A 14,222-nucleotide genomic window follows, 5' to 3' on the forward strand; every position below is an offset into this window, starting at 1 on the left:
GAAGTGGATTATTTTTTATTCTTCTTCTTTTTACAGGATTATGGTGCAAGCCTAACTCTTGCATTTACACACCACCATGCTGACTAAATCACAGGGCAGTTACTGATCAATGTTTTTTAAAGGATGCATGCTACAAAAGAGTGCAATTTTAGCATCATGTGTATTTCATCCATAGAAGGGATCTACTGTGTTGAAGGAAACCTAAACTTTGCTCCTTCCAGTTGTAGCCTTAAAGCAACTACTTCTGCTGCCCTGCTGATTTCTGTCCTCTTCTGTGTACCGTGTTTTTTGCTCTATAAGACTCACTTTTTCCCTCCTAAAACGTAAGAGGAAATGTTTGTGCGTCTTATGGAGCGAATGCAGGCTGCGCAGCTATCCCAGAAGCCAGAACAGCAAGAGGGATTGCTGCTTTCACTGCGCAGCGATCCCTCTTGCTGTTCTGGCTTCTGAGATTCAGAATTTTTTTTTTTCTTGTTTTCCTCCTCCAAAAACTAGGTGCGTCTTGTGGTCTGGTGCATCTTATAGAGTGAAAAATACGGTACTTCACTGTGGTCCCATTAACACCATACCTTTAAAGCACTAGAATACCACAAAGCACGGCTTCTCCCAAAGAATTCTGGGCACTGTAGTTTTTTAAGGGGGCTGAGAGTGTTTTTTTTAGGAGACCCCCTATTCCTTGCAGAGAGTTACAGTTCTCTCAGAGTTCCCTGTGATTAACTGCTAAACCAATCTGAGAATTGTAGCGCTATGAGGCGAACAGAGGTCTCCTAGCACCTCTCAGCAACCTTTGCAAACTGCATCTCCCATGATTCTTTGGGGGAAAGCCATGACTGTGTAAAGCGGCGTCATAGCGCTTTAAATCCATAGTGTGGATGTGGCCAGTGTCATTTTACTGCTCTGGTCCTGCTCTTGTGGAGGACAGGGTGAAGACAGGTTTCCTCCTCACACACGCACACATTGGAGAACATTGTCCCCTGCTTCCAGCTTTCAGGTTCACTTTTAGTGCAAGCTTTGGAACGCATTGACACTTGACATTATAAGCTGTGTCTTCATGGTAGAGCTACTTGCAGTGGACAATGCAGGATCGCCGCCCAAAGTGACATCCCTGTGCCAACACATCTTCTCCTTTCTTTTAGTCAAACGTATTATGTCGTTTTCCTGCCAGTGATGTGGAGCGACAAGGCGGAGCGAGAGCATGGGCACATCTGACTAAACTTTAGGGAAGCAGGAAGAGAAATTCAACATGGAAAAGGGGGGGGAGCGAGAGAATTGAACACAGGGATACCATTTTTGGCAACAGCCCTGTGTCAAGTGCCACGCGTAGATCCACTCTTGCAAATCATAGGGTGGTATTCAGCTAAGGTCACACCATGCCTTTAAAGAACTACAATGCCATTAAACAGTCATGGCTTCTCCCAAAGAATTCTGGGAGCTGTATTTTGTTAAGGTTGCTGAGAGTTGTTGGATACCCCTATTCCCCTTCCAGAACTACAATTTCCAGAATCCCTTGTGAAGAGTGGCTGATTGTTAAATCACTCTGTGGGCTGTAGCTCTATGAGAGTCTCATAGCAACTTCCAGCTCTCTTAACAAACTACAGCTCCCAGAATTCTTTGGGGGAAGCCATGACTGTTCAGAAAGGTATCATACTGCTTTAATTGTGTGGTGTGGATATAGCTTTAGTCATGTTCATTAATTTCATTGGGTTTACTCTTGAGTAAAACATAGCTGAATACCACCCATAGTATCTGCAGCTTCAAATGTATTCTAGCAGAGCAGTTTTAAAAAGGAGCCTCCCTGTTTCAACAAAGCCTTCTCTTCCTGCAGTTTGAAATATATATATATATGTTAAAAAACCATTTCCCTAAACTTTGGTTTTCTTCTTTCTCATTCAAGACATTGTTTTTATGGCTAGTTGAGAAACTATATCTACATATAAATATTGTTGTTTGAGTTAGTATATATATCCCTCTCTTGATATATATATATTTAAGGGGTTTTTTCTAATAGCAGTGCAAGTTTGTAAATATATATATATATATTTTAAGGAATTACATAGCCTCAGGTAGCAACGTAGTGCATGCGAGCTGTATTTAACACCAACCTAAAAAGCGCACTACTGGTATAACGCATGTCAAAAAGCAACAAATCTTTATGCTGTGCATGACTACATCATTAAGATAGCAAAATCAACACACCAAGCTGCGGTTCACTTCCCTTAGGTAACTGGGTTTGAAAGATACATCAGGTTAGCTATATAGTCTTAAAATGAGGGGACAGTGTTATGTTACTATGGAGTTATAAGAGGCGCATGGATGGCAAGAAACACACCTTGACCCTGTCATTAGCCAGGGAGGTGCCCCCCCCCCAGGTAGCCATTGGTGAGCCAGCTCCATACTTCTGCGCTCCTCTGAGGATTTACACTAGCCTGCAAATGGACACCTCCCCTCTCCTTTTGCAGGCGGGGTTCGAATCCAAACCCTGCCTGCAAAGGGACACTGCCAGGCAAGGGCTGGCAATCTGTCGATTACCAGCACTTACAAAGGCGCAGGCAGACACTGCTTTGTCACAACCTTACCTGCCCCATGCCTGAAGTCAGATACAGCATCAGGTACAGGGCAGATGGGCACAGCTTGGCAAACACAGCCCCACGGGCCAAATGGAGGGACCTGCTAGGGTGGCGAATGGCCAGGTATTGCATGTTTTGCTGCCAGACTGGGGGGAGGGGAATGAGTCCCATTTAGGACTCCTCTACCACAGGCACCAACATGCCTTGGGACCAGCTGTGGTCCATTGCTTGCAGATTTGCTGCTATGCTGCATGGCTCACAAATTGGAGGAGAGAGTAAGATGACAGGCTTTAAAACGCCGAGTCCAAAAGGAGCACTGAGCCAGGAAGAAAGGAGTGAAAAGTGGGATGCAGTCACTGCTAGCAAAGGAGGGCATGCCATTAACCACCACAGGAATCAAGGGGCCTGCAGAAGATATGGGGTTGTTACAATGGGGATATTGGGGCACAGTTACCTGGAGATATATATTCTTCCCATGCTGGAACAGAAAGCAGTAGCTGAGGTGGGGATACCAAACCACTAGTGACAGGCTAGGACAGAAAAACACAGACCCTTGGCTACAGCCTAATTCTCTGCAAAGGTCTTGCACTCTTTGTTTGCTTCCTTTTACAGCTTTTTTCCCCTTGGCTCAAAACATGATCACTGTTCTTGCCTAACATGTCAGTGGAACAGCAGCTGCACTTCCAAATGTAGAAAAACATACCATACTATTCTATTGCACAGACCGCATAGAGTTACCATGTGAGTCGTACCACGTAGTGGGACTGAGGGAACACAAACCCACTCATGTGCTTTAAGACTACCTCTGAGTAGAGGCAGAGGAAGGAGCAGGGCCTCTAGGTCAGAGGATCTCCCAGAATGCAGCAGAGCATCAGGATTCCCACATCCATCACGTCAGCAAGTCAACAAGAACAGGAGAGCAAGGTTGGCTTGCCCATCATAAACTGTCATAGTATTCTTCAGTGGGCTGTAAGGTAAAGGTAAAGGGACCCCTGACCATTAGGTCCAGTCGTGGCCGATTCTGGGGTTGCGGCGCTCATCTCGCTTTATTGGCCAAGGGAGCCGGCGTACAGCTTCCGGGTCATGTGGCCAGCATGACTACGCCGCTTCTGGCAAACCAGAGCAGTGCACGGAAACGCCGTTTACCTTCCCGCCGGAGCGGTACCTATTTATCTACTTGCACTTTAACGTGCTTTTGAACTGCTAGGTTGGCAGGAGCAGGGACTGAGCAACGGGAGCTCACCCCTTCGCAGGGATTTGAACCGCTGACCTTCTGATCAGCAAGTCTAAGGTTTGCAATTTTTAAAATAGTAATGAAGCCTTTATTCTCACTGGCTATTTTTGAGGAGTGTGTGACAGAGGGAACCATGACAGTTAACACAGCTCGAGATGGTGGTGTAGACATGTCTGCCATCTTGGGAGCCCATACATCTGCAATAGTCATTTTGACACATATAAGGGTTTGAAAGTACTGCTGGATTCCCCACTCTCCTAGCAGGGGTTTGGTCAATATTCTCATCCACCATCATCCACCTTGGGTCTGAGGGTGTTAGGGTAAGGATGTTGAACGATATCTCCTCAGAGGGAATCTGAGCCCTCATCTCAACAGGGATGTGCTGGAAGGATTGTTATCCCATCAGAAGATCCACAGAGAAAGTGACTTCAGGGAACCGGTTGAACGTGGGCCTAATGCAGCTCAGGATGCTTTCAAATCTGGGCTTCCCCACCTGGCATTTAAGATGTACAAAGTAAGCTCCTATTTGTGCAAATGGGATCGTTTTTCCTCGGCCAAATTGCAACACAGGGATGGGATTCCCGGGGGCAGCAGCTGGGGAATGAAGGGTTAACTGCACCCTCCCTGTCCCTGCTCCCCACCCCCACCCAGAACCACATCCCTGGGCTGCCATTAAGGCTTAGAAGAAAAGATAGGTCTGCACGGTATATGTATGTCTGTTATAGAAGTGGCTGAATGACTGCCAAAGATATTGAAACGTAGAATTTCTTAGAGGTGAGAATTGAGGTCACGGTGCTCTTCCTATTCATACTCTCCTTCCAGCCTTTCTCTGCCATAGGAGAAAAACACGTACTAAAGGCCAGCTCCTAGCTCTGCTGACACAAATCCATGGCTCGGTTGCATTTGGAAGACCTTGGCCTTACTATGCTTCCTCTTCCTCCCTTTGCATAATTTCCTCTCTGTGCATCATGAGTGGGCTGAAGATTGCATTTTACGTTCGCAGCTTTTAAAAAAATATCTGTACTATTTATCAACTGTAAATTTAGGGGAAATGTTTATAAATATATATTTTTTATATATCAGGTGTAAGGTTAAATAGATGCAACTAAGAGCATATATAGTTTTGAACAGAATCTTGTGCTGGCTCTGCTACACGATAGTTCCGAATTTTCAGTATCCTGAAACAAGTCTTCTTTTTTTTAATTGTAAAGCTCAAGTACAGTCAATAATAGCTTACGAGTCTGCAGCTCATTTGCATCTTGGTGGGTAATTTATTTTGTGGAGGCATCAATCCTGCAAAGATTTACCAAAAAAATTATTTTTATTTATTTGTTTTTTTGAGGGGTCATTTACCAAAGGATCTTATTTCTCATGCAAACCTATATCCCAAAAGCAAACCCATTTTCTAAGTCTGGATCCTTATGTGACCAAAATGGTATTGTGAAGGAGGTGGTAGCAAAAGGCTTGAAGAAACCCCAGATTTGTGGGGGTTTATAAATGCTTTAGAAGTGGGAGCATGAAAACAGACTATAGAGAAGGGACCTGGGACCTTCTACTTGTGGATTCTCCATACAACGATGGCGGGTCAAGAGCTTTTGCTGAAAACATCTGTGTTCCAAATTATAAGAAGTTTGAAGTATGGTCAGAATATAATACTGATTTTCGCAAACTCTATTAGGTTCAAAATTCCTGGAGATAAAGGCAAACACGAGCACGTCTTTGCAGGATGCGGAGCCTTAAAATATGAAAGATGCCACTGGAAACCAAATAAATGGTTGAATGTTTACATTCACTTCCAAGAGTAATCCAGTCTGAGGAAAACATCTGATTATGTGGTTTAAGGTTAGCCTGCAAGTAAGAAAAAAACAAAACATTTCTGCCTCTAAATACTTAGTGCATTATTAGCCGCATATAATAGTTAAAGAAACAAAAGTTCTATAGTTTAATGAAGCTTCAAAGTGACGTTTCTGTGCTCTGCTCTTTAATGTAACCTATGCTTTTAACTTGGAACTGTATGGATATTTAGTGTGTTTTATTTATAAGGCTGATAAGATAAAAAATTTGCAGAGCACCACAGTAAATGTATTTTTGTACGGTAATGGAAGCATGCCTTCCTTTGATTCTTTTTCCACTTATTAAATTGTATTTATTTTCCTGTATTTATAAAATCGTGCAATTTTTAAATATGTTCTAAAATAAACTTTGTCTGTGGCTTCAAGTTATTTGTTGCCTGGAGATTTAGAAGGATTTATTTCTGCCAGGGTGAAAGCTATTTCCTCCTCCATACATAAAGTTGTTTCGTTGTGTTAATGGTTAAGAACCAGAGTTGCGCTTTTGTTCATCCATTCCCCAAATGCATCCAGGATTTGATGGAAGACGCAAGCAGCCCCGTCAAATCATCTGGAAATAGCGAGCACAAAAGAAAGTGTGTTTCTGTGTGGAAGAGACAACACAAACCAACACATGCAAAATTGTTTTTTGTTTTTTAATTTAAAACAGTTGCAACCATCTCATTCACATCCCTTCTTGTGGCAGACAGATTCTCTTCAAACGATGATTAGCGTTTCACGCCGACAATTCGGAACAGTGCAAAACTCATCCAAATTGCAAACATTTCCAGGATACAGTAGTTAACCTCAAATGGTGGGGCAGGACTCGTACAGTAATCTGATCCAACGTGAGAAGCAGAAAAGGGAAGGAGTGTGTAAGAGATTAAAATTAAAAGGCACAGCCAGTTCCACCATAAATTTGCATAGTCGTTCAATGCTTCAGAAATCAGGAGGGTGGGACTAGCAAAACTGCCACAAGGATGGAAAACAAAGGATATAAACTGGAGATACATTTTAAGATACAGTTTGCCTTACCAATCTGTAACACAATGGCAGATTCAGATACTTTTAAATATGCCACATCCACAGTTACAACTGCAATGATTGAAAAATGTGCAGCGGCACTTATGGGCCAAACACCACACTCACAGGTGTTGCTGCCATGAAGAGGTACTTGCAATAGCACTCATCCTGCACCAGATGCAACTTTTTCCATGGGGTCACTTGGGCCCCATACACATAACAGTAAGCCATAGTTACAAACAAACCATGGTTTACTGTGAACCAACAGCATGCTGTTACACACTGCTCAAATACTGCCTGCCCTGTGTCTCCCTTTGCAAACAGACCAGTGTTGGCTTAGCATTATTTGCAAACCAGCCCAGTGTTGATGGCTTGATTTCCTCCATATAAACCTCAACAGGGTGGCAAGAACAAACCTTGGTTTCTTCCCATGACTGGAAAGAGAAAAAACTACAAGTAGTGGTTCACACATCACGCTAAGCCAGCACTGTAATTTGTGGGACGGACACAATCTGAACAGCGTTTACCAGCATGGGATTTTAACGCAGCTGACATCAGGCACTCGGGGCATGAACACTAATCTTGTCAGTGCATTAAATGCGGAAAAGTTACCATGAACCAAGTTATCCATGGAATATTTTTTAAAGGAGAGTCCCTGATGTGCAACAGGAATGAAAGGTTCCACTCGCAGGATTGCCCTCCAGAAAAGATAACTCATGGAGATGTAATTTTCATACATGTGTGCACTTGCTGGATCATTTCAACAAACTGGCTCTTATTTGCCAGCAAACAGGATGATGCTAATCAAGGAGACAGTTAACCCCATTAACAATGGCCAATTCCAGTGTAACATTTGGTACACAGGTCTCATTTATTAGCACCATACTGTTTGTTGGCAAGGAAGAGCAACTCTCCTAGATTGCATATGATTAACATTGACAAGGAACAAATTGGAGGGAAGAGACCAGCTCCCATGTCCAATAAAGATTAAGTTTTGATTCTTTGTCACTTGGGTGTTGCCAAATTGGTGTTCAAAATGTGGACATCAGCCATCAGGTTGACCAAGGTGAAAACAAATGGAAAATAATACTTTGGGGTTTCTTCCTCGGTTTACAAATCTACAACAAAAGTCAACCGAATTCTAATCCAAGTAAATTATCATCCTCTTTCTCTTAAAAGACAATGACTAACTTTGCAGAAGAATTTGAAATGTGAAGCAGTCTTTTTATCAAACTTAATAGAAAGTGGAAGCAAAGAGCTCCTTATTACTATTGTATGGCTCCGTACAGGATTTTCATACACAAAGGGTCGTCTTGTGCTTCTCCCATTCATTTCAATGCCGCTCTTGCAGTGAAACATCCCAGCAAATTGCACCTTTTTGGGGAGGGGATAAAATCAATGATGCGATGGAGTAGTGAAAAAAATGCTGTGCTTGCCAACTGCACACAGGAGGAGGAGCTGCTAGGGACCCCATTTAGCAGAGAAGACAACTAAGGTGACATCCAAACCATATATTTAATGCCCCCCATTTATACCACTTTAACAGTCACAGCAAGCTATGGTTTTCCCAGTAGTGATGTATGGAAGTGAAAGCTGGACTATAAAGAAGGCTGATCGCCGAAGAATTGATGCTTTTGAATTAGGGTGCTGGAGGAGACTCCTGAGAGTCCCATGGACTGCAAGAAGATCAAACCTATCCATTCTGAAGGAAATCAGCCCTGAGTGCTCACTGGAAGGACAGATCCTGAAGCTGAGGCTCCAGTACTTTGGCCACCTCATGAGAAGAGAAGACTCCCTGGGAAAGACCCTGATGTTGGGAAAGATGGAGGGCACAAGGAGAAGGGGACGACAGAGGACGAGATTGTGGGACAGTGTTCGTGAAGCTACCAGCATGAGTTTGACCAAACTGCGGGAGGCAGTGGAAGACAGAAGTGCCTAGCGTGCTCTGGTCCAGGGGGTCACGAAGAGTCGGACACGACTAAACGACTAAACAACAACAACAACAGTCACAGCTTCTTCATGACTTCTCTTGTAGTTTGTTAAGGGTGCCGAGAGTTGTTCGGAGTCCCTTCGCAGAGACACAGTTGCCAACACCCAACAACTTCCAGCTTTCTTTGGGTGGGGTGTCATGAATGTTAAAGTGGTACAAAAGAGTATAGCATGGGTGTTGACCCAAAACAGATCCCACAGCCAAATTCTCTAAATTTCCCAGAGGGTAAAAATAGCCCCATTGTTTATATTTAGCTGGGAGTCTTTAGGCTTTAATCCCAGATTTAAGGGCAGTGCCCTCAGCTGTCCGTCACCAATAACCATGTACTTGCCATGCTGAATGAACTGCCCTTTCATCCAAGCTCAAATGCCAATGGACTGAGGAGGAGGTGCTTTTAAAAGCAAAGATGCCTTCATCCTCCAGAATCATGCATGTACCTATTTCATTGTCGGCACTCCCCACTTTAGTAATTACACAGCAATAAGCTAAATTGGGTTGGCCCACAACCTTTATGCGCACAGGCCCAGATGTAAAATCATGGAACCATCCACCGAAATCCTCTCTCTGCAAGCTCTGTTAAATGAATTTAAGCTGTGAACTGCCCTGTGATCTTCGAATGAAGGGTGGTACACAAATTTAATAATAATAATCTGTGCTTTTGATCCCATTTCATTTCAACAGAGCTCATGAGGAAGACCTGGTAGGTTGCATCCAGAGTTTATCTGCATCCAAGATTCAAATTCCACCAAGATATACAAGCCTATTTACTGACCCCAAACATAGCCTGTGTGAGGGAGAAGTTGAGGAATTGGAGGAAAACGCAGCTTCCCCCTCAAACCCCACCCCCATATCTCAACTACCATTGAATGCTGTTCTGTCAAGTTTTTCTACCCTGCTTTTTTAAATTGTCTCGTGCACATGCACACAAATATGTGTGGAGCTTTGTGCTAAAGAACATTCCAGAAGGAGAAGCAGGGAGCAAATGTTTGATAGTCAAGAGCCAGATAATACCTTAAGCACCAATGCCTGAGCTTCTCGGCCAGGGGTCAGCAAACTTTTTCAGCAGGGGGCCGGTCCACTGTCCCTCAGACCTTGTGGGGGGCCGGGCTATATTTTGAAGGGGGGGAATGAATGAATTCCTATGCCCCACAAATAACCCAGAGATGCATTTTAAATAAAAGGACACATTCTACTCATGTAAAAACACACTGATTCCCGGACCGTCTGCGAGCCGCATTAAGAAGGCGACTGGGCCGCATCCGGCCCCTGGGCCTTAGTTTGCCTACCCATGTTCTCGGCTGTTGTTCTTTGGGTTTGGATACTGTGCATTGCATGCATTCATCTCTCACTCTCATATATAAATATTCACAGAGAGAGAGAGAGAGCTATTTTAGATCAGAGTCTCTATACAGGCAGATAGCTTAACAAGTTTGCTTCTGGGAAATCTGACTGGCTCCCAGATTCAAGAAGGAACACACTGAGAGTTCACATTATTTACCCTTAGATACAGGATGCTGGCATAGCAGATCTTGCCTGCTTTGAACTAGCCCTTATACGTCCACAAGGTGGAGGAAAGACCACTTTGCTGAATTTTCACAGGCACAGGAGACCTTGTTTAAATAAGCACAACGTGACAAATCCAGACTCTGCAGAAATCATCAGCATTAGACAAATATTCCCCCAGTGACACATTCTAAGGTAACACAGCAAATAGCAGCAGATCAGCCGGCAAATTTTGCGGTACATTCATAGTGAGAAGCTGTAATTGAAGGTAGCCTGGGACTAGGTTGCGAGACAGATCAGCCTTCTAACATGCCTGTAGCAGTGCTGTAAATAAAGCAAAGTGGTGATGGTAGAATAGGCCCCAAGATATAGGCTTTGGATTCACCACTCGCAGTGTTGCTGGGCTCGAAAGCCTCTTTCTGCCTTTTGTGGCTGTTGATCTGTAGAATCTAACCTGAGATACAAGGTCTTAAGCTGCATCACTAGTGCCTCAAATGATGCTGGCTCCAAACATAAATAGCCACAACACCAATCTTTCCATAAAGAAACTCTGTGTATGTGCATGTATACACACGCGCACACACACACTGTAATGTCTCCTGAACTTCTGCGCAAGTAGTATGTCATTTACTGAAGATTTATACTTGGTACAGGTTTGTCTGCTGTTTTCTATGGTAACAGCTGCATTTGCTTGACCCAAATCAGTAGGCACCGCTTTATTTGCTATCGCAAATTCCCTAACAATCCAGTAGTTCAACAAAGGCAAAAAGGTAATAAAAAAGAACTTACCAGGCCCATGAGTTCACACAATGAATTGAAACAAACAAACAAAAATACACACACCCCTTTTACACTTGCAAACCCATCAAATAGTACAGTGAAAATAGTGTGAAACTGAAAAGAAGACATTGGAGGCAGTGGGGAGTTCTTTTAGAAAGGGATACTTGGCTCCTTTGCAAACTGCTGACAAGTCAATATGATGGTTTTAAAATGGAAAAAAAAAATCAATCCATCAGCAGGCTATTTCATGGGAAGAAATTTTAAATAATTAAACAAGCTATGCCAGAAGAACAGGGCTGTCTGCATATTTGCTAGACATGGTTCCTCTAGGGAGCATCATTGCCAGGGAAGGTTATATATTTTAGCTTCTCCATAAAGGGTCCCTATCTTTAAAATATTTTGTGGGAAGTACTAGAGCGGCATAAAAGTGGAAGGAAAATCAAATCAGACTGACTTCGGGTCCAGTACATTTTACGACCCTGATGAGGTCTTCTTCTGTGGTAAAGGATTCCCAACCGATCCACAAACATTTGCATGTCCTCACCATGTGACTCTCCCCCATCCTGTCGTCCTAGCAACTCTAGTTCCTTCGGTTGCCGGGGCAGGGGAAGAAGGTGGGGCAAGAGCTAGTCACAAGGTGAGCCCTTGTAAACGTTACGAAGCAGGATGGGAATACTTGTCATGGGGACCCATGGAGTGGATTCCCTTTACAGTATATGCAAAAGCATGAATAACCGAGGAGGAAGAACAGCCAAGTTGCAGTTTGCTGATCCACAGCCCTACATGAACCCTGAGGACTACACAGAGCTTTTGCATGTGTGAGCATTTATCTCACAATGGAAGAAGCAGACACACGCACAGACACCATTGTGCATACCGATCCACTGAAATGGGTGAAATGGGCACTTTCTTATAAAGCGAGTTCTCAAACCATCAGCAATTGCTAGGTCAAGGCATAGAAATGGAAGGTATGTTTTGAAGCCACCCAAAGCACCTTTTTTTAAAATAAAAATGAACACCCAGATTTTTTTGTTTGTTTGGCCAAACTGCAAGCTCCCTTGGCTGCAGTTATGAACCTTGATTTCACACGCTGACATCTGCAACATATTCTGGGCCGTTACATCCTGGGATAACACAGTGCTATTCAAAAAAGGAAAAGGAAAAAAGGAAATCTAACCATGGAGATACAAGCGGGATCACAACTAAGCCACTTTTTCAGGCTGGCAAACAGATCTTCCACCAAACATTCCCGTCAGGGTGGTGGTAAACTCTCCAGTCAAAGGCAGTGGCTTGGCTACCATCACTGATTCCGTAACAGTTGTTGAGGGTCGAAACTGACTTGCGAGGTAAGAAGGTGGGTGTTTCAGAGTTTGAGAGCAGTCTCGTGTTCTCCAGTTGCTTGTTGCAATCTCGGCTAGTGATCAGAACAGCCTTGAGGTCGCCACAAAGTGTATACATTTTTTTTTCAAAATCCTAGAACGCGCTGTGACCCAACAGAAATTCCTCCACTACAGTGTTAAGAAGGCATCAAATGACTGATCCTGATTTTAAGCTATAAATAGCACCCAAATGTTTTTCTTTTTGCTCCTTTTGGCAGGCCAAAGGCTTTGCTTGTTTGAAACGACTTTTTGGCAGAATAAAAAGGCTTATGGCTTCTTAAGGCCAAGGGGCGTTTACTAAGGCCTAACTCGGTATCCTGCGGTAAAAGTAAATATACCCCAACTCCCTGGGTGGTCGCTCAGAGGCACAGACTTTGAGGTCATTGTAGATCACCCACCTGAAACAAAGAGATGGGAGGAAAAAGAAAAAGGCAATGAGTGTATTGAGAAATCAGGCTTAATGCCCAATCCTGGGGGGCTCCACGTAGGTCAGAATCCTACCCTTACCCAGCATCCTTTTGTCTGGATTATTAGCCTGGAGAGTTCTCAAACAGCAAAGGAATTTACTGCCCAACCTGGATACCTCTTGGTCTTTTTAATATCATTTGCTGAAAATCTTAGGATTCTTTTTCTGCTGTAAACTGGGGGTTGCAGGCTGCATCCAGGGATCTGCTGGCACATGCTGTATTTCATGGGCAGGATTAAAGCCATGTTCAGATTGGAGTTCAGCATTTGGACAGAAGCAATAAGCATGGGCCCAACATCAATGCAGGTGAATCTTGCCAGAAAGGACAGAATGTGAGGGGGAATAGTAGAGCTTAGGAGACAAGAGCATGATTGGATTGAGGCAGGTGGAAAGGAGGAGAAAGAGATCAGGTAGATCCAGCAATGCAAACTTGGAAGCCTGCCCTAGTCCTTTCAGTGGAGTTTGCTTCCAATGACAAAGTGGTTAGGACCAAAGTGTCAAGCTCACTTTGAGCTTTGTTCAATCCTGGTAGTTTTACAATTTTTATATTATCTAACAGTTCCACCTACTCACCTTCCCTCCTTTTTGAGATGACAAACATAATGGCCACTCATTGTAGATGTTCCCATGTGACTGATGAACCCAAAAAGTTCATATCCTGTGCAAGGAAAATACCAAATATGAGAAGCAGGGATGTGAAGAGATGTCCTTAGTAAGCCAAGTCCAGCAGTCGCATCTTGCAAGCATCATGTTAGTTATCCATTCGTTCACTCATCATATTTTGAACCTTCCCCTCCCTCAGGGGATTCAGGGGGACATACTATGCTTGTCTGTTTCCCCCCCCCCCACCCAAGAAATCCATTTTTAAATGAAACAGACATCTAGAAAATAGCACAGAACATGCATGTAGATAGTCTCTCATGTTCTTCTCTTAATGTAAACACACACCTGGAAGTAAAAACCGGGCATGGTCTCTCTGTCCCCTCTACACCCCATGCTTGTGCAGAGAAACAAACTGTAATGTAATGGAGCTGGCGTAGCAACTGTTATATGAGATTATCTACCATGTGTTTTGATACTTTGTCGTGCCCAAAGAGGAGCCATATCACAATCTCAGCCACACTTAACCTTCCCTGGATTATAGATGTCTGCTGGGATTAATAGTATTTTGAATTAATGAGAAATTGTTCAAATGTTTGATATTATATTTTATTGCTTGTTTTTCTGAATATATTTTAAACTGATAGAACCTGCAACATTGGCGTTATCACCACTGCGCTCCAACCAAATGATTATAATGATGCCCCAAAATGCACTTTTATATTCTGATTATTCACATGGCCCCGCAAAAACCTTGTGAGAAAAAGAGCCAAGAACTATTTGCTACTTCCAGGCTTTCTAAGGTGACTGTGGTCTACTTCTTTCTGCTCAGTACTCTTCAACTGCTGTCC

At 43.4% G+C, this 14,222-nt stretch overlaps 1 protein-coding gene and 1 long non-coding RNA gene across 5 annotated transcripts in view; one reads left to right on the plus strand and one right to left on the minus strand.

The window, feature by feature from the left end:
* Positions 1–1,371: 1,371 nt before the first annotated feature.
* On the plus strand, positions 1,372–10,915 carry LOC310762466. Its single transcript, XR_014547987.1, has 2 exons — positions 1,372–7,313; positions 7,358–10,915. It is a non-coding gene; the product is annotated as an uncharacterized lncRNA (long non-coding RNA).
* Positions 10,848–14,222, minus strand: part of USP13 (ubiquitin specific peptidase 13) — a 67,469-nt gene continuing 64,094 nt past the window's right edge. For all 4 annotated transcript variants that reach the window (XM_083613190.1, XM_083613189.1, XM_083613191.1 and 1 more), the window contains 2 exons: positions 13,345–13,429; positions 10,848–12,703 (listed from right to left, as the gene is read on the minus strand). In XM_083613190.1, coding sequence (XP_083469316.1) covers positions 12,610–12,703; positions 13,345–13,429 — 179 coding nt within the window. In that variant the 3' untranslated portion in view covers positions 10,848–12,609. The remainder of the gene's footprint in view (positions 12,704–13,344; positions 13,430–14,222) is intronic.

This window comes from Podarcis filfolensis, assembly GCF_964270895.1.
Source record: "Podarcis filfolensis genome assembly, chromosome: 5".
In the NCBI taxonomy this organism is placed as follows: domain Eukaryota; kingdom Metazoa; phylum Chordata; class Lepidosauria; order Squamata; family Lacertidae; genus Podarcis; species Podarcis filfolensis.